General features: G+C 31.1%; 2 protein-coding genes across 17 annotated transcripts; one reads left to right on the top strand and one right to left on the bottom strand.

Moving 5' to 3' along the window:
- Window positions 1-1,884: 1,884 nt before the first annotated feature.
- Window positions 1,885-17,097, bottom strand: LOC143922819 (uncharacterized). 16 transcript variants are annotated; one of them, XM_077446160.1, is made up of 14 exons: window positions 16,891-17,082; window positions 16,415-16,527; window positions 14,972-15,083; window positions 13,372-13,490; window positions 5,619-5,896; window positions 5,133-5,428; window positions 5,010-5,055; window positions 3,890-4,002; window positions 3,534-3,657; window positions 3,393-3,456; window positions 3,173-3,289; window positions 2,878-3,093; window positions 2,673-2,757; window positions 1,890-2,591 (listed from the first exon to the last, which is right to left on the bottom strand). In XM_077446160.1, exons 5-13 carry the CDS (start codon window positions 5,810-5,812, stop codon window positions 2,689-2,691), a joined length of 1,239 nt encoding a protein of 412 aa, XP_077302286.1. In that variant the 5' UTR covers window positions 5,813-5,896; window positions 13,372-13,490; window positions 14,972-15,083; window positions 16,415-16,527; window positions 16,891-17,082; the 3' UTR covers window positions 1,890-2,591; window positions 2,673-2,688. The 16 variants fall into 16 exon arrangements, with proteins under 16 accessions (XP_077302278.1, XP_077302286.1, XP_077302280.1 ...); XM_077446154.1 differs by having other exon boundaries at window positions 5,133-5,431; window positions 16,891-17,064; XM_077446163.1 differs by having other exon boundaries at window positions 5,010-5,052; window positions 5,133-5,431; window positions 16,891-17,064.
- Window positions 8,645-18,586, top strand: LOC143922258 (uncharacterized). Its single transcript, XM_077445482.1, has 6 exons — window positions 8,645-8,780; window positions 8,848-8,972; window positions 9,043-9,196; window positions 14,798-14,907; window positions 14,981-15,106; window positions 18,449-18,586. The coding sequence occupies exons 1-6, from the start codon at window positions 8,645-8,647 to the stop codon at window positions 18,584-18,586; spliced, it is 789 nt and encodes a 262-aa protein (XP_077301608.1).
- Window positions 18,587-19,918: the final 1,332 nt, after the last annotated feature.

The raw sequence follows: 19,918 nt of genomic DNA, 5'->3' as shown, positions 1-19,918 counted from the left end.
ATTTAATTAAAAATATATATATTTAATTGTTTTATATGAAAAGAAAAACAAATGGTTCGAAAACTCGCTATATAATATTATTATAATTACGTATTTTTATATGGCGAGAAGGAATATTTCAATTAATGTTTAAAAAAAAAGGCAAAATCAAGAAGCGACGTTGGTGTCGTGGTTGAGAACGTGAAACTCAATTAGACCTATATGTGGCTTTTTGAGATCGCAGGTTCGACTCGCAGCAGTCGTCTCCGACGAAAAATGTTGAAAAAATGTAAAATTTATCGATTTTTTTTACATACCTCCTTTGCATTTTTATCGATTCATTCATTATGTTCGGCGAGCGTTAGGACACACACACAAACACAGATTACCGTCTTTGTATATGTATATGATAATCATCACATCACACAGAAATCATATTAACAATTTTTCAATGAAATTATTCTAGATTTAAATATGGTACACTCAAGAAGTGCATGAAATATTTTCAAAAATTTACAGAGATGCCTCTTTAAATTGAAATTAAGTATATATTATACATATATACGTAAGATGGCCTAAATATTTACTAATGTCAATTCAACTATTAATCTGAAATTCCAAGTGAATCAATGGTTTCGTAAAAAATATATCGCCAGCCAAATTGAACTTTTCACCAGCTGTGCATCATCTATATGTAACCAAATAAATCACAAGCCCCCAACCTTTTTCGGGTAGCGACCGCTTTTTATTAAAGCTAAAGGCCCGATACATATTAAATACCATGAAAGTAATATTATGGTCAGTATTTTTTTTGGTTTATTGATTTAGTTGGCGACCTCACAGAAAATCTTTCGCGACCCAGAGGTTGGGAGCCCGTGAAATAAGCAAATGTATATTTATTATCGCCTTATCAATCATGGAATAGAAAGTATATGTATGTAAAGTAAATAATTACTGTATTGCTATAGCATTGCAAAAATTTTGTTTCAATGTTTTGATAGTAACATTACTGTAACATACATATTATTGTTGTCATAATTCATTTCTTTTTGAAGGGAATTAAATCGCAAATTGCAAATTAAAAGCATACATGTAACTGTGGTGTTGATCAAAATTTGATTATTTAATTATGGTTTTTCCATTGAATTATTTTAAAAACGCTTCCACACAAAATTTATACTTACAATACCAATCGTACTTTTTTTTATCATTTGAATTGTACATGTTTAATTATTTTTATATTTACGATGAAGTGATGTTTCGTCTGCCTGTTGGGGAAAATACACAATATCCGCATCAACACTATTTATGAAAAAAAAAGTCGCTTCTAATGTTCATCATGTTATAATTTGGCTTAAGATCTGCAATGATTTAACGAAAAATAAAACAACATTTAAAGTCTCTAAATCTAAGTTTGCTCAGAAAAATTATTTTTTAATTGCAAAATTTTTTTAAATATATTCAGTCATTAAATAAGTCAGTAAGTATTAAGTTATGGGTTTTCATTTTCTTAACTCTGAAATCGCATTACATGTATTTAAAAATCTGTCATATTTTAAGCCAGCGTTTTCCGAACTAGTTGAATCATAATATCAAAAAATATTGCCAACAGGGACACGAATTTAAGTTATTTTAATGATAAAAAGACGAATAATAAGATAATTTTAACTAAGCATCAAAACATTTCATTTAATTCATACAACACATAGTTTGGAAAACGCTCACTTTCGCAGAATTCTCCTTGTTCTGGAAAAAAGCCAAGCATTTAAAAAAAAAAAATCAAATAAAACTTAAAATAAAGCGCCGTCAGCTTTACTTACCCATAAACAAGACTTACATTTTACCTGGATTTATAAAAAATATATATAAACATTCGCAATATAAAAATAGAAAAATGAAAGCATTAGAAGTAAATTCAAAATCACTTTATTTAATACGGAATACATAAAATTTAAATAAAATTTCCTATACAAGGCCAATACAATACAAATTGGAAATTATTATATTGACTTCATGTTATATAGATACTGACCTTATATATATAAATCTTGCGAATCACAACGTAGGACAATTATTTATGTATGTGAATGTAATCTATTAATTCATAGATAATTTATTTATTCATATATAAGAAATCAACAATTAACAAAGTTAATGAAATTCATTAAACTAAAAAACCTAATAATTCTGCCAGTAAAGTAATTTCGATATTTCTTTAGAATGATCAAATAAATTTTATCTGATGAATATTAGTCAAAAAACTAAAAATAAGAAAATATAAAAATTAAAATATTTGATCACAATGTAATGCAGCTCTAAAAAAAATACATAATTTTCGAATATTATATTTGCACAAATTTATATAAAATCGCTGTTACATAATATAGAACATTGTTATTGTATCATGTACTAAATTATGTGGCATACGCTCATCTGCAATAACACTTTAACGCTGCTAATTATCCTCATAGCCCATAAGACTATTTTTAGTTAAAATGTTAGCTTTGGGAATTTTATAAAAGTTAAGTCGCAGCATTAAAAAATTAAGAAAACAGTCTGTAAAAAATGTTTCTGATTTATAAATCTGATGTATGTTATCAAATGTCAATTTCCTGAAAAAAAATAAAAAAATTGTAATTTTATTTTAATAAATGAAAAAAGGCTTCAATTATTCTTATCACACGTATGCATACCCGAATACTCTGTGTTTCAACCACATATTTGAGTATTATATGGAGTTTGCACAGACATTTGCTGCCCAATAAATGTTGAAAAATTCTGCAAAAAAAAAATTGTATAAGATGTAACTATACATAAAAAAAATCTAATATGCTCACATTAAATTTGTCATTTACATTAACCATTTATTTACAAATGTTATCATTATATTGAAATTACCTGTTTTGGTGCAATGACTATTGGTAGCTCTTGTTGATTAACAAAATGTTGAACTGATGGAAAATTCACATTATTATATCTACGGTTTTCAATGTTAACCAAAGATTTCGAAGTATTGTTTAATGGAAAGTTGGAAGACATTGATGGTTGATTACTATAGTGTACAATTATTGATCTGTTCAAACCAGGTTGTTCATCATCAATCATCATTCCTAACTGGAATTAGTATAAATATTTAAAGTAAGCATAAATTACACACAACTTATTTTGTTGACGAATAAGAAAATAAACTCACAGTTGCGTTTGATCGATTAGTAGTGGGGATTGGATCAATATTAACACATGCTCTTTCCTTCATTATTTTCATAATTCTAGAAAGATTTGAATCTAACTCGAATTCAAGTTCGACTTTCTATAAATAACAATAAGAAAATTGAAGAACAATTCAAAGGTAATTAAATAATTTTGACCTATATTAAGGTCACTACAAAAAACAGTAAAATAATTTTATAAACCTCTTTTTCTAACATATTTTTCATTTCAATTGCATCACCCAATCTTTCCAGTACGTTGATATACCTAAATAAAAAAATAGTAATAATTATTTTTCAATAAATATCAGACTAATCATTTAACAAAATGAGATCATAACTTACGTTTGACCACTCCTTTCGCAATTTGAACAGTTATCAGCATCAGTAACATATTTCGCCCTTTTTACTGGAAGTTCTTCATAAGATATATCATCATTCTTGGCTTTACAATATTCAGTGTGACTACCTGAAGAAAACACAATACAAACATTTAAATTTGTTTTTATTTAGACATTCCAAAATCAACGAAATATTTATACATATTTATCAACAAGTTAAATATAAATGTGCAAAGGTAATCAGCCTAAATAAAAAACATTTTATACTATTCGTCTGTCGTGAACGTATCAAAATTATGTTAATAATCAAAATTATGATTTTTGCATAATTTTGTTTCAATAAAATATATGTACACTCACTATCAATACTAAGACCACCTTTTCCTCTCCGCTGAGACGTCGTTGTTTGATTATAATGTGTTTTTGATAAGGATCCAGCAGTTGGGGGTGGCCTCATTTGAATTTTCTCTAAGCTAAAATGATTAAATGTTTTAACAATCAATATTCACAAATAAAATTTTTATGACATTGGGTAATTAACCTTTTGCACCCTGAATTAATCACAATCGTGAACTTATCTAATTAAACCTATTTTGAAATAAAAATTTTCTCCAATTATTATATTATCAGTTAAATTAAATTATTATCAGTTGGGACATTATGTCCCTAATAATTATGTGCGTGGTAGACATCATCATTTGATGGTTGTACCTGCTGCTCGCAGTTCTTTTTCGAATGGCTCCTATTCCAAGAGCTATTCGACTTCTCAATGAAATCGTTGCTGCTGTCCCTGAATGTGATATTTTCCACCTTGGGGAGCGTAGATTATCGGATATTATCTTAACATATTTATCTGGTAACCTGCGCTCATCATTACTTTCTTAATTTGAATGTGATGAATGAGTGGAATCTTAATCTACTCTCTTCCATTTGGGCCTCGCTGTGATTTTATTTTTTATTCATATTTTGTTTTATTTTATTTTACTTTTTCTTTCTCCTTTGTATATTTTTATATACTATTTTAATTTTGTTCAGTGTAAACAAAGAATGGGATTTATGGATTTTATTTTTAATTTTTACACTTTTGTTATTTTTTTTTTTATTATTTTATTTTACCATGTTTTCTGCTTTTGCTTTTTTCCTATATTTACAGTTTACTTGTTTTTATATCATGTTTTTATATCTTTTTCAAATGTAGGCCATTGTGGCGCATTAGGTTCTTCCTGTAATGCCACAATGGTCCAAAACTATTAAATAAATAAATAAATAAATTATACATCCATCACTTTACAGTAAAATAATTCAATATACTTGGAAAAAATACAGTCTGTTCACACTGTAATTTATATAGAAAACTCATAAAAATAATTGACTTTTATGGAAAAACTTCAAGAACATACGTAATTCAATTAGAATTAGAATAGAGTGCAAAAGGTTAAATTAAAAAAATAAGTAGTAAATGACAAATATTTAAACTAACAATTCGGGATCCATTGCCGAGGGAATGTCAGAAAGTGGTGCAGCTGCTGGAAAATAGAACATAAATATGAAATGAATATAAAATAACGTATAACTATAAAATTCAAATAATTATCAATCATACGTTCTGTCACAGGTGAATAGGTCATTATACTTTGGTTGATCAGAGATGTTTCAGTAAAATTAGTATTATTGATATGTCTTAATTGGCACCCCAAAACTTGACATTGAGCGTTCATACAGATGGGTGGTATTCCGCTATTTTTATAGTGTGTTTCTTCTTCCTTCGAGCAATGAATAAATCTACACTTTAAAAAATTGCAAGATCCACGATTCACATAGTCCAAGCAGAAGATAATGTGACTATATTTACAATCCTCTCTTAGGCAATTGCTCTTTTTGAAATTTTTGCAAATGGTACTGCTGAAAAAAACAACACAATGGTCAGTAAAATATTAAAAAACCGATACCTCAGATAGAGTGAACGTTCTACGGAGCTGTTTTGAAATATGTGATAATAAACTTGACAGTGTTCCATCAATGACAATTTTCAATTGAAATTATTTCGAGATTTAATAAAAACATTATGTTCATTAGAAAGAGGGTTAACCTTTCACGAGCATTTTTAGGTAGTGGCTTAAATGTTGGCAATCGAGTGGAATTATGAAATTGAGCATTTGGTGGCGGTGAACCAGGTGGTAGCGGTGGTGTAATCATATATCTCATTGCAGCCAACACATCATTGTGTCCGCTCGTCGTCTCCACCGGATTAAAGCGATTGCTATCAGGCGTCAGCTCCGACATCTCAGTATCAGCTTACTGTATATATAATATTTGATCTAGTATCCGATAATATAAAACTCGATCGGTACAAGCGGCTGCTATTGGCTAATTGAAACAAAACAGAATAAAAACATAGTAAATACAAAACATTCGCAAATTGACGCAACGAATAACTTGATTTTGAGACGCGTGCGTGGCAATCTGTAATTAGCTTGTAACACGAACGTCCGAGCAAAACGCGCACGTCACGAGCTAATTACAGCAATGTGAGTAAATAAATCAACAAAAATATTGCATTTGAACAATGATTGTCAAATAGCAAACAATGCGAAGTTTGCCGAATCAAGTAAACAGCGATAAATTCAAAAGTTTACACATCTGGCCGAGAGACCATCGCCATATCGTCACGATCAATATCTAATACCGGACCTGATCCTAAGCGAAAACATATGATAGACTGGACTCAAAACTATCGGCTGATTTATGACGCGCCGGCTTACAAGTGTGCATGATGACTTACTATAATATAATGGCGCTATAGTCACATATGATTTGTAATCAGCTGTAGATTTAAATCTGATTTAACATATGTTTTCTAAACAGAGCAAGTCTGCCTTAGCCATTGCCATTTCTACTTATATATCTCAGAACCAGAAGAGAAAACTTGCACTCGACATATACAGTCAATACCACAATAGTTTCAAAAGAACCAATGAGTGTATTAGCTTCCAATTCAAATTTGCATTGCTTAATTTCGAGAAATTGCTCCACATCGCCGACACATCACATTTTGGTGGATTCGCACACAATAAATAACAGTTCATAAGTAAAGCGATAGACGCTATCACATGCACAATATCCACAGTACACTATAATATAGCAATCTAGGTCTCACACCCCCTTCTCATCTCCAGCTGTGAACATCGAAACGATCTTTTTGCAATGGCCTAGTGGAAAATGAATCGAGTTACAAATAGAGAATATAGAACACAACTCGATTTTGTTTTCCTTCTAGACCCAGTTAGCGTTCTGCATACATTGTATGAAACAGTATCAGTAGTATAATATGCATTTTGTACTGTACATTAATTTGCGTATCTCCACATATTACTCTCCATAGGTTGTGATTCAAACATTTCAACTTCATTAAATTAAGCACTCAAGAAGAACTAACTACTCAAATACTCCGAATATAGGTTTTTGAGCTCTTTTTCCTATTATGCTGTAGATTAACATTAGAATAATATAATACTATGATTACTAACTAAATTAAATTAAATTGTAAAATAGAAAATGATCAGTAGATCAGTAGATATTACAATAGATATAAGATGTATTGTGAACATAATTTTGTAATAATAAAAAGCATTTAAAAAATAAAAATAAAAATACTCCGAAGCTCAATAAAACATTCATTATACTTTTTGTATAATTTACTTAGCTCATTATGGACAGCTTAAACTTTTTGAAATATAGGTTTTGTAAATTAAACATAACTCTTAAACCTTTCTATCAACTACATTAAAATTGGAATACAGCATATTTATAACAGTTGTCTTTGACCATAATGAATTAACAGATCAGTATTTCTCAAATTGTAGTGATCGCTTTGCGATACATTTACATGTAATAAACGATATCTATCGATATTATAGATCATTGTGTTATTCATTTAAATGAAAGATTCAATTTGAGAAGTATGTATGCTATGCGAGAAAAAACCAGTGAATTTCGATATCTGAAAATTTTAAATCTTTTCTGAATATTATCAATCAATTCCTTTGAAAAAAAAGTATAACTTTAAACCATAGGAATACATTTAATTTTTTATCGTTATTTTGTCCCCATATGTAGCTGTATTTGGACAAACTGCAAAAGTTGGTATAACATCATCAACAATGATGTAATTTAACATTTATACACTTAAATTAAATATCGGAAAACTTTTGTTCGAAGTTGGAGATAGGAGAAGAAGACAGCATTATATACGTAAGAATCAGAAGTAAATGTAAAGTTGACGAAATATAAATTCCCCAAAGAGAGTGAAAGAAAGTTAGTAAGTTAGTATGAAATCACTGTAAATACATATAAATAACACTTTAAGAGAATAAGTTTTTTTTTCATACACATTTTTAGTGGGTAGTAAAGGGGTTAAACTTACTTTTATCCCAAAAAAAAGCGAGAAAACAAAGAGAAAAAAAGCTTGTAAATACAGACAAGTAAACAGAAGAGAAAGCTATCAGCCAACTAAAGTGCCATTAATGTGGATGATGACATGGTTTTTCGAAAAAGAAGAGTTCATATACCGTTATTATTTTAAGCAATAGAATTCATTGAAAACGGGGTACTTATTACATACATTAAAAATGTGTTTCCAACAAAAATATCAGCTCAATTATGAATAATATCAATATCGTCAGCATACAACGAAAATCCATTAACTGACATATCTTTTTATATTCAGATAGAACAAAATTTTTCCTATTCAAAGTGTCAAAAACATCGTTTCATAACCAGAACAAAATATTGTTTGATAATTCATTTCCTAGAATTATATATTAAGATGAATTTCGTTATACACTGATGATAAATTTAATTACGTATATAGTGAAAAAGACACCGTTACATTTGAATCGTCGTCACAGCATATAGCGATCGGACGAACCTCGGCAGACGGGGGAAATTTACAGAGAACGCATTCCCACCAGCTGGACTTGACTTGGGGGGGGGAGGAAGGGGAGCGAACCAAGAGGGGTGACGTAGGCGCGCGCCCCGTCTCGAAAAATATAAAAGAGTCGACGAGAACGACCGAGGGCACACACAACTCAACACGGAGCAAGACACACAGTCACAATGTTGGCAAAGATACGCGGTACGTTGATGGTGACGTTGGTGATGCTTCTGCTGTTGCCTCGGCGCGCTCGCATCCTATCCGCCGACACCGACGAAAACTGCGAGACCCTACCCTCAGAAATACACCTCATCAAAGGTCAGACGGACGACCGGTGAGAATTTCAGCATTGCTATACGAAACTTTAAACGCTTTTGATTTGCAGAAGAGTACGACGAGTTGGGAAGACTGCAGCGGACTTGCAACGGCGAGGTGGCCGTCAACAAGTGCGAAGGTGCATGCAATAGTCAGGTGCAACCGTCGGTCATCACGCCCACCGGCTTCCTGAAGGTGAACACACCTGCAAGCTCATCCCTTTAACGACGTGGAGTAACTAATGAGTGCGCGTTTGATTTTTCAGGAGTGCTACTGCTGCCGCGAAACATTCTTAAGGGAGAGAGTGGTGACACTTACGCACTGCTACGATCCCGACGGTATGAGACTCTCCTCGGCGGAAATGGCCACCATGGACATCAGGCTTAAGGAGCCGGCCGACTGCAAATGCTTCAAATGCGGCGACTTCAGCAGATAAACTGACACTATTGACCCCGACGTTTATTTATACACAATTATAATTACAAAGAATAAACAATAAATGTTTTCTTTTCAACTCGTTTCACGACTCTTTCATTCTTTCCCTACAATCGTACAATTTAACCATTTTATTAATAGTCAATTTTTCACAGTATGAAAGTACCAAAACCGGTATGAATGTTTTGTCGAAACTATTAATCATTAGCATATATATATATATATAATGAAAATCTATTAACTGCATGAACCATTGTCTTGATTAAACCATGTATTTTTAAAGTTTTGAAAAATAAAGTAATAAAGTAAAAAATATCAACCATTTTTTTATTACTCAACATTACATATGCAATTTTGATTTTTCTTTGAAAAAATCACAGCAAATCATTTAAATTTTTAAAAGCCGTTTTATACCACACAATGTGGTCCAATGAGGCAGATTAAAAAAAATTCTCGCACGAGATAGTTCTATTGCCAAAAAAAAAGTCTCCTGTGATTATACTAATCTCACTGAGGAAAAAAGTAGTCGCAGTATTTACACATAATAAAGAACGTAAAAGATTATCAAATTTATCATTTGGAGAGCATAATGAAGTAGCAGTGCTCAAAATCGATGCGTCCAGTTCGTCCGATTTGCAATTCAGCAAAACTCCAAATATATAAATTCCTCGTCTGCTCGGCATTAGGGATAAAAAAACATATAAGCAAAACTGTGAAATGCTTATGTTATGGGGTAAACATTAACTATTAAAAATTATGTATTAAGATTTGATATTCAAACTTATTTTTAAATATTTTTAAAGTTTGTTAATGACTTAAAAGTCAGTGAATGATCATAATATTTTTCGTATATTAAATATAGTACACGTATACAAAAAAAAAATACATATATATACATAAACGTAGTATATACAAATTTCCGTTCAAGCAGATGAGAAATTTAGAAAATCCGTTTCGGTCGAACAGAGTAGACCAGCTCAAAATATATAGTACCGAATGAGTTTAAATCACATTAATTATTTGGTTTTGTTTAACTAGATGATGTTGTAACATATGGAGAATTCTTGCAGTAAATTTTTGAACCACTTACACTGAACCAATTATTTTTTTAAATTTCCAAACATAAATATTTCAAATGACATTATCGAGGATTGATAGAAGATGTATGCATTTGTAAATAGTATCTATTTACATATGAATTAATCATCAATCAGCGTTTGAATTATGACCAAGTCCATATTTAACATAAAATAAGTATGACATTCATACATAGATGTTGTAGTCGAGTATTGTGTGCACAAAAATTAGTTAAAATACAAAATCTTGTACAATACATTCACACTGATGTAATAAAAGACCATGTTTATGTATATCTTATAGTGCAGAATTCGCAGATAAGAATGCAAAAAAAAACATTTTAATTTAAAAATATAACAGCATAGCCAAAAAATGCAAAACAGCAAACGCAGAAATTCAACAAAAAATAATAATATATTCATTAACACAACTTCATCCACATTTACTTGTATGTTCTATATATGAAAAAAAATCTAAATGTAATTGGTCAATTTGGCCAGGGACATTTTAGCATATGTATTACATATGCAGGATTTATTTTTATTTTGAATATAAATTATTATAGTAATTTATTAGGTAATCGGTTATTTGATCAAAGCAATAAACCTGATGTTAATTCTAGTAGAAAATTTCAATTGCATTCGTTGATACAAGCACAGAATAGCAGTCAAGTTGCGTGTGTTCGTATTTGATTTGGTAAAAGTGTACCAATACCTAAATAACAAGACACGAGGAAATAGAACATCAACATCAACCAGATCACCGATTAGAATGGAATAATAGCAAGAGCAATAACTACATAAGTTGGGGAGCGATAACTAATAGAATGAGAGCAATAACAACTTGACGTAACTTTTACCTAACAGAACTAACCCACATGTTACTTTTTGACATTTACAACTTAGTGCATCTTTTTTGCATACGATATGAGCTGTTATATTTTAAAGTGGTATAAGTCCATTTTTCTTCATTTCGCAAAACATTACATTTAAATTTAAAATATTGGTGTATGTTTATTCCTTATATGTCTGTTTATTCTGTTTTCCCGAGATTCTGGACATATCGAATTAAAATACGTGATAACAATTTGTGAATTAAATAAATCAAATAGAAAATGTTTTTAGAATTGAAAATTGGACTTCCGCCACTTTCAAATATAATCATGAAGTTACAAATTCATGTGGGTTAGCTTCATTAGACAAGACTAGTTTTGCTGTAATTACACTGAGCAACAAAAAAAAAATACCAGAGCGGAGACTAGCCAATCTTTACTAAGTTTGAACCACTGAATTCGAATATGATATTGATTTTTGTTGGTGGGTGATCGTTTACGAGTATGAGCGTTTAAAAAAATCCGCGATTTTTACAGTTTTTTGGCTTTTGCGGTCTTTAACTCAAAATTTAGGATTGTTACGCTCAAAGTGAGCATTGGAATCAATAGTCAGATATTTTTCCTATTAATTGTTATATTTCATTGCTTTAAAATACCTCTAATTAATTGTCTAGCGAATTTTAAAAGTCAAAAATATATTTTTTTTACGGATTTTTTTCTGTGCTATTTTTCATTTATTTGGCAAATTTTTTATTTCACCATGTTTATAAGGATTGGTTTTCTATCTCAATATTTTTTTTTTATCTAAACGTACTAACTCAAGCGGTAATTGCAATTTAAATGTCCGACCACTGTACTCTGTGAGGTGGATTACATGCCATCTCGCTTGCACCCAAATATTACGCGCTACAACCATATACACAACGAAAGCATTTAAATTGCAATTACCGCTTAACTTAGTACGTTTAGATAAAAAAAATAAATATTGAGATAGAAAACCAATCCTTATAAACATGATGAAATAAAAAATTTGCCAAATAAATGAAAAATAGGACGGAAAAAAATATATATTTTTGACTTTTAAAATTCGCTAGATAATTAATTAGAAGTATTTTAAAGCAATGAAATATAACAATTAATAGGAAAAATATCTGTCTATTGATTCCAATACTCACTTTGATCGTAACAATCCTAAATTTTGAGTTAAAGACCGCAAAAGCCAAAAAACTGTAAAAATCGCGCATTTTTTTAAACGCTCATATCTCGTAAACGATCACCCACCAACAAAAATCAATATCATATACGAATTCAGTGGGTCAAACTTAGTAAAGATTGGTTATTCTCCGCTCTGGTAACTCAAAAACGTGATTTTTTGTTGCTCAGTGTTATCAGAATACAATATCCGGCATGTGTTGCAATGCCACTCATTCTGTTTATTGAAGTGTTCCCGTTTTCGGGCGATTTTTTAACAGAAACCACTGCAGGCATGCACACAATAACTCATGTAAGTTTCATCGCAATCAGTTGAATGGTAACTCACAATAGGCACGCATACGACACAGTCAAACATTGATTTTTTTTATTATATATAGATGTACTCAACAAAGGCTATAATAAAATTAAATAACATGTAGAACATAGTTGAAGACATTATATCGCCCCTGATTAGAATCTATGTTAATGTAAATAAAGTGAAATATCAAAACATGTTCGACACAAAAGTAATATTAGCTTATAATAATCAAAAACTAAATACAAAAGATACACTCCAGTGACCTATTAAATGAAATGAAAAAAAAAGGCTAAAATGCAAATGTATGTCATCGATACATTGTAAGCAAATAAGAAATGATTTAAAGTGGCAGTAAAGTTGTGCACATCACGACAACACGGCCTTTATATGAATATCAGCTCAGCAAGGTGCCACGAGTAGTACGGAACAAATCCATTAAGAAAGCATGTCATCAAAACTTAATATATATAAGGTTATATCTGCAAAACAAATACTCCCCCATAAGCACACAATGATGTATGAAAAAAGTAAAAACTGAATAAATACACAAAAACACTTCAAATATTAAATGGCGGTTCTCAAACATTTTGAGCGCATGATATCGAAAATAAATAATGTGATGAAACATGAAGCAAATTTTAGTATTGTGTTTTTACCTTTATACATAAAATATATAAATAACAAAAAAGCCAACAGCATAGATTGATAGATTTGGTGGTTGCGTTCATGCTACCCACCGAGAGGTTGCCAGGTTCGATCCCGTGGGTTGACCTCAATCGAAAAGAATTTATTCAGAGTATAATCTGTAGCGCTGCTGGTCAAACTTGGATATTTGTGACTCCATGTCGATCGTTTCCTATCAGAATTTGAAAATTTATATGATTTCATTGTTGAAATGGTTCCTCATCATCAAATTGATAAAAACCATCCTACCCACTATGACTATAATCTATAAATTTATATATGTATAAACAAGTTTTATACCATTGATGTCGCTCGGGGCCAACTCGATGACGGCATCATGGGAAAATATAAAATATCGGCTATGCCACTTTTTTTCTCAACCACTTAATCGCCAAGCGCGCACCGGTGCGCGCTCTTGCGTGTTTAAGACTATGATTCGAAACTAATTTTGGTTTCTTCACAGTGACACCTAAAAATATCCTGTGATACTAATGAAATTGAAAAAGTCAATATTTTTCATTAGTTTGTTATATATTGACACTAAAAACAAAAATAAAATAATCGAATCGGTATCAAAAAACGCGTGGCGATTAAGTGTGGTTAGTAAAATATACATTTTTTCATGATTCATTCCAAGTTTTTATTTACATTGTAAAAAAAACTCACAAAGTTGCAACTATCCCCAAATTGAGTAACGAAATTTCTCAATTTTTACATGGTGTGTCGAATTTCCTTCCTTGGATTGAAAAACAGGCTGTCCACATACATACATATAAGATACGAGAGTAGTTTAAGGAAGAAATTGATTCATGATTTGAATTTAAACTTATTTATAATATTTTGAAAAGTTACCCATTTGCTCCGATAGAATATGAAAATAGGAACAAAACTGCACGGACAACTCAATTTAGAACCGAGTCGTGGACTGTTGTTCTCTAAGGCTAAGACTGTTGTTGTATTCGACAACAAAGTTTTCATGTAATGAACAATTTGGATAAGACGATAAAAAAAATAAAGAATCGATTAACGGGTAAACGTATGAATGTCTATAATGGAGGAAGCGTGGAGGGGTTGTAGAAAGACGTTATTTATAAGCATGCAAAGTGTTTCAGAGTGGCAGTCATCCCCCAAACACTAAACGAGATCGTCCATCACACACAAAAAAAAAAAAAACGACAAGGTGATATTCGTGGACTGTGCGACGTTCGCATCGAGAAAAAATGTCGCAATTTTGCACCGGACTACTTCTGTTCGCGCTGGTGACTTTTGGATGCTGTCTCAAGTGGGTGACGACTAATGAAGTGGTCACAGGTGAATTCCATAGTTAAATTGTTACTTGGCATCATTCGAATGTATGTAGAAAAAGTCTACTTTTCATCATTTGCATTGTTTTCGACACTTTTTACTACTAAAACAAAATCTACTTTGTAAATTTGGACACAAGCGAAATTACACTTGATTACTCGACATGTATTTCAGGTGACGAATGCCAAGTGACTCCGGTTATTCACGTTTTGCAATATCCAGGATGTGTGCCGAAGCCGATTCCGTCGTTCGCGTGTATCGGCAGGTGTGCCAGCTATCTACAGGTTAGTTGATTCAAATAAATACGACATTTTTCGAATCTTTTCACTAGCTGATGTACTTTCTCACCTATCTCAGGTGTCTGGCAGTAAGATTTGGCAGATGGAGCGCTCTTGCATGTGCTGCCAGGAGTCGGGTGAGCGGGAAGCCAGCGTTTCTTTATTCTGTCCTAAGTCGAAACCTGGGGAGCGTAAATTCAGAAAAGTGAGTATACAGCGATCGGTATTTTTAAATTTGCTGCGGTTTATCAATTGATGGTAAATAAAAGAGATTTTCAGTGGCACATCTAAAAATTCAGAAAAATTTTAGAAAAACTTAATCGTAATCGTGTACAATTAGTAATTAACATCGAACACAATTAAAAGAATTATAAAGAGTATGAAATTTTATTTAATATTTAGGCTATAGTAATATTCTACATATTTTTTATATAAATAAATAGACATATAAAAATACTACAAAGAGTAAACAAACTTTCTAGAAAAATTTCTATGTGACTTTCCGCCCCAAAATTTATTATGAATGTTATTAAATTTATTTAAAATCTTACACAAAAAAAATTTTATTAACCATCTCTGATTTACACTTTGCAATACATGCGATTTTTATCGATCAATTTTAAATAGCGAGCGGCATTCAATTTATTACTAAAATGCAACTGAAAAAAAAAGTGCGCGAATAAATATTATAGTATAGCGATTACTTTTTTACAAAATGAACCTACGAGTCAAGGTATGGCTTTTGGGATACACATTAAACAATAATTTAATAATTAGAGTGAATTAAGAAACAAATTCAGTCAACTTTCCAGGCGAATACAAATACCATCATTATGGGCCGAAATAAATTATTTCTATCTATTAAAAATTGAAATACAGCTTCTTTACAGTTGTCTTCGGTCATATGATTTATCAGATCAGTATTTTTCAAACTGTTGTGATTTCTGTATTTAATTTTGAATATATTTTACACGTAATAAACGATATCTATCTTACAGATCATGTTATTCATTTAAATTGTATTTTATTCATTTAAATGAAAGATCCAATTTGAGAAATTTGTATGCTATGCGAGAAAAAAAACGAGTCAATTTCAATACCTAGGGATTTGAAATCTTTACTGAATATTATTATTTTGAAATATGAATATTTGAATGAAGTTTTCTTAAAAACAAAGTGTATGTGTTTACAGCCCATAGTAAGTCGAAAGCAATCGTCACATTGAAAAAATACACAATTAATTTGGTACTTTATTAAATACAAGTGCCATAGATATAATCGCAAACTATTTATAAATATTTATTTATTTATCTATAATGACATTGTAGAACTGCTCCAGGTTGTGGTTGTTTTATGGCCAAACAAAAAAAGCGATTCATAAGATATTACTATAGCCATATCTTGCCTGTAAATTTAGAAGGAAACTAATAAACATGCACATGAAAAAATATCATAAAAGACTCATAGTGCACGTTCATAATCACAAATCGCTTATCACTCGTGATAAACATACCATGTATATCCGAACTATACGTCTTGATAACAAGTCTCTTGTAAATAGTCACTATTTAGCACGTTCGCCGCGGAAGATGCGGATTCGACGTCTGCAGGCTTTCTTGACTTTAACTGCATAAAATAAATACAACACAATATAGTTTTGGGTATCAACTAATAGTATCGCGTATTCAAATCGATACATAGAGGATATTGAGTCTCAACGTCTTTAGACATGTGACACGTATATGAAAACCTAACCTAACCCTACTTTGAACTGACATGAATGTCAGTTCAAAGGTTAGCATTTAAACAATGCAAGGTCACTCTCTCTCTCTCTCTCTATATATATATATATATATATATATATATATATATATATATATATATATATATATATATATATACATCTACTGTTGTTCTATGTATGCATACTTGACAGCGTTCTTGCAGATAGATAGAGCGGTAAAAATTAATGTATCGGAAGTTCCATACCTAATTTTTGCTGTATTTTCTCCAGCTGGATGACGTCTTTAAATACTTGTGGCATATATAACTGGTTTCGAGGACTACGGGGGCGCAGGACAGGCTCAAAGACGCCGTTCCGCGGACAAAATGGCCGACAAGCAATGAACTATTGAATCCCCACCACAGCGTTGTGAGTGCTGTGGTAGGGTGCTGCCAGTCGAAAATTTGTCTGTCAATTTATCGGGCTGGCAGTTTTTTGCCACGTCAACACTGTTTTGTTGTGGCGGCCTATTTTCCAATAGAAAAGGATTTTCAATTTCACAAAATTTCACCGACACGTAATTTCAAATAAAATGTTTTGGGTACGCCGTTTTTAAAGAAATAGAAAAAATCACTTTATAAAATAAATTTAGATATACAGTCAAACTTAAGTGTTTCGCCAAAACACAAGAGTCATTAGCTACGTCCACACTATCGATATCTACACCCGATATTTGCGAATTTTTCCATAACCAGTTCCTAAATAGCAACTACAATGTTGCAATGTGTGAACTGGACAGCAGCGGCTCGTGATATTTCATAGTGGGGGGGCTGCAGAGATTATTCAGGCTGTAGTAGCTCGTAAAACAAAAATAGCTGAATATGTACTATACTGGGAGGTTTGCATCCCCGCAGCCAATGTGAATGGCAAAAATAGCATGCATTTGTACTATACTGGGAGGCTGCAGCCCCACAGCCCATACGGACGAGCCGCGACTGGAACTGGATATGGAAAATTCGAGAATATCGGGTGTAGATATCGGTAGTGTGGACGTAGCCATTGAGTGGCACTTGATTTTAAAAAGTGCTGATCATAAATGCGTGAATATTTTAAAAATAGTTTCCTGTGTTTTCAATGGTTCGGTGATTATTTCTCTCGCACAGGTCACTAAAATTTCGACCACGGGGGATTTGGCACCCGAAAATTTCATCCATCAAAACTTACTCACGTGACCTATCATACCAACGAGAACTCGTGTGCCAGATATTCCGTATTCGTGATTTTAATGGCAATAATTATCGTATGCGTAGTTGCAATATTTGAAATAACTCGTTTTCAATCTCTGCAACATCGGCATTCAATAAATCTAGCTTTCTTCTGCCCAATGGCGTGTAGAGGGCTAGTAATTCCCCCTACATATACATATATAAAAAAATGGACTGTGTACCAAGTAATATGTAGCAAAATAGTATACATACATATGTACACACATACATGTGTATATTATGTATGGCTACGCTCTGGTATGATATCAGGAAACTCTGGTTCTGCTTCAGTTTCGTTATAGGAAGAAATATTTTGGAAAAATAATTTTTCTTTAAATTATTGACGTTGACGCGTGAAATATTATTTTATATAAACCCTACTTTTCTAGTCAAAACATTGTTGAAATATGTAGATTAATATTAAGATACATGATATTATACATGTATAAATAATAATATTTAGATTCTACAAACTTATTGGGTTTACTAATGTTACAAAATCTGCCAAATATTTAAAAAATAATCGAAGAATCGATCAAATAAATGTCTGTCATTTTAGGTTTCTACAAAAGCGCCTTTGGAATGCATGTGCAGACCGTGTACTGGGGTGGAGGAAAACGCAGTAATTCCCCAAGAGATTGCCGGCTATGCAGATGAAGGCCCTCTATCAAATCATTTCAGAAAATCATCTCAATAAATTATAAAACAATGTTTGTGTACCGTTCAAGTAATTTGTATACATTATGTATGTATTTTCTTTTCAATGTGTAAGTGTATGAATTATTTTAAATAAAACATTTATTAATAAACATGTAAAATTGAAAAATAAAAATGCGTTAAAAACCTGAAATAGTACTAATAATTATTGTTATATTTAGTTGATAAGTTGTAGTTCACGAGGTTCTTCCGAGAATTTCAGCCTTTTCCAGCTCATTATGTACATATATACTGAATAGTATCGTATAAACATATTTTTTTAAGTTACACGGTTTTAAATGTTTCAATTTTCATTACTTGACTCTCAACTATTGAAAAAACATGACATATTCACACACTATAATGCAAATATTAAATGTTAATTAACTGATATGGTAACCAAATAAATATATGTATATCATTTATCCAATATAACTTATATAACCCACGATAAGAATTCAAAGACTATAAATATATTTTTAGGGAGGGGAGTAATTAAATATTAATAATCTAAGGAAATTTCAAGTAAATTAGCTCACGTAAGTGCAATGTGACAAAAATTGCTTGCGATAATCTTTTTCCAAATATAATATCATCAAATTGAATGAAACCATGTAATAATAATAGTAAAATATACTTTTTTCACAAAAATTCTCATCGAAATAAAATTTCTTTACAGCAACAATGGAGATTTTTATATTTATTAAGCAGTATGTACAACTTTAAATAATTCAGACGTTTTATTTGCCAAAGAATACTTAGAGGTAATACTTAAATCTTAAAATATGTAAGTCATTTACCATTTCGATTATATTAATATATTAACACCAATTGACAATTAATTAATATATTAATATCATTTATTAATAAATAATAAACGAGAATAATATCGAGGGCACAACATAAAATTTAAATTCAAATTCAATTGGCCAATAGTCCAGTAAGCTTGACCACTTAAAACATTGGATTCAAATCAACCAGTGATTTAAGATTTAATAAATTAAAGTTCACGATTCCTTAAATCAACCATTCCAACCGGGCTCAAATACTGTAACTATTTGACATATGTTTAATAATATTTGACCATCGGCTGATGTTTGAATCCGGTTCGAACATATGTTTAATCAGATCCCAAAGGGCAAAGAATATAAATATCTCTATTGTGATGACAACAAAATAAAAGTTTCATATTTTTATGGAAAATGTTGGACTTTGCATTAATAGAATAAATGAAACACAAAATCATATAAATATGTTGGGTAAATTCAAATACAGCTACATAAAAGTTGCACGAATTATGTATGTATACCATTTTATTATCATTGAAAGTTCG

This window comes from Arctopsyche grandis, chromosome 2 (assembly GCF_051622035.1).
Source record: "Arctopsyche grandis isolate Sample6627 chromosome 2, ASM5162203v2, whole genome shotgun sequence".
Lineage (NCBI taxonomy): Eukaryota > Metazoa > Arthropoda > Insecta > Trichoptera > Hydropsychidae > Arctopsyche > Arctopsyche grandis.
This window is presented reverse-complemented; position numbering and strand designations above follow the sequence as displayed.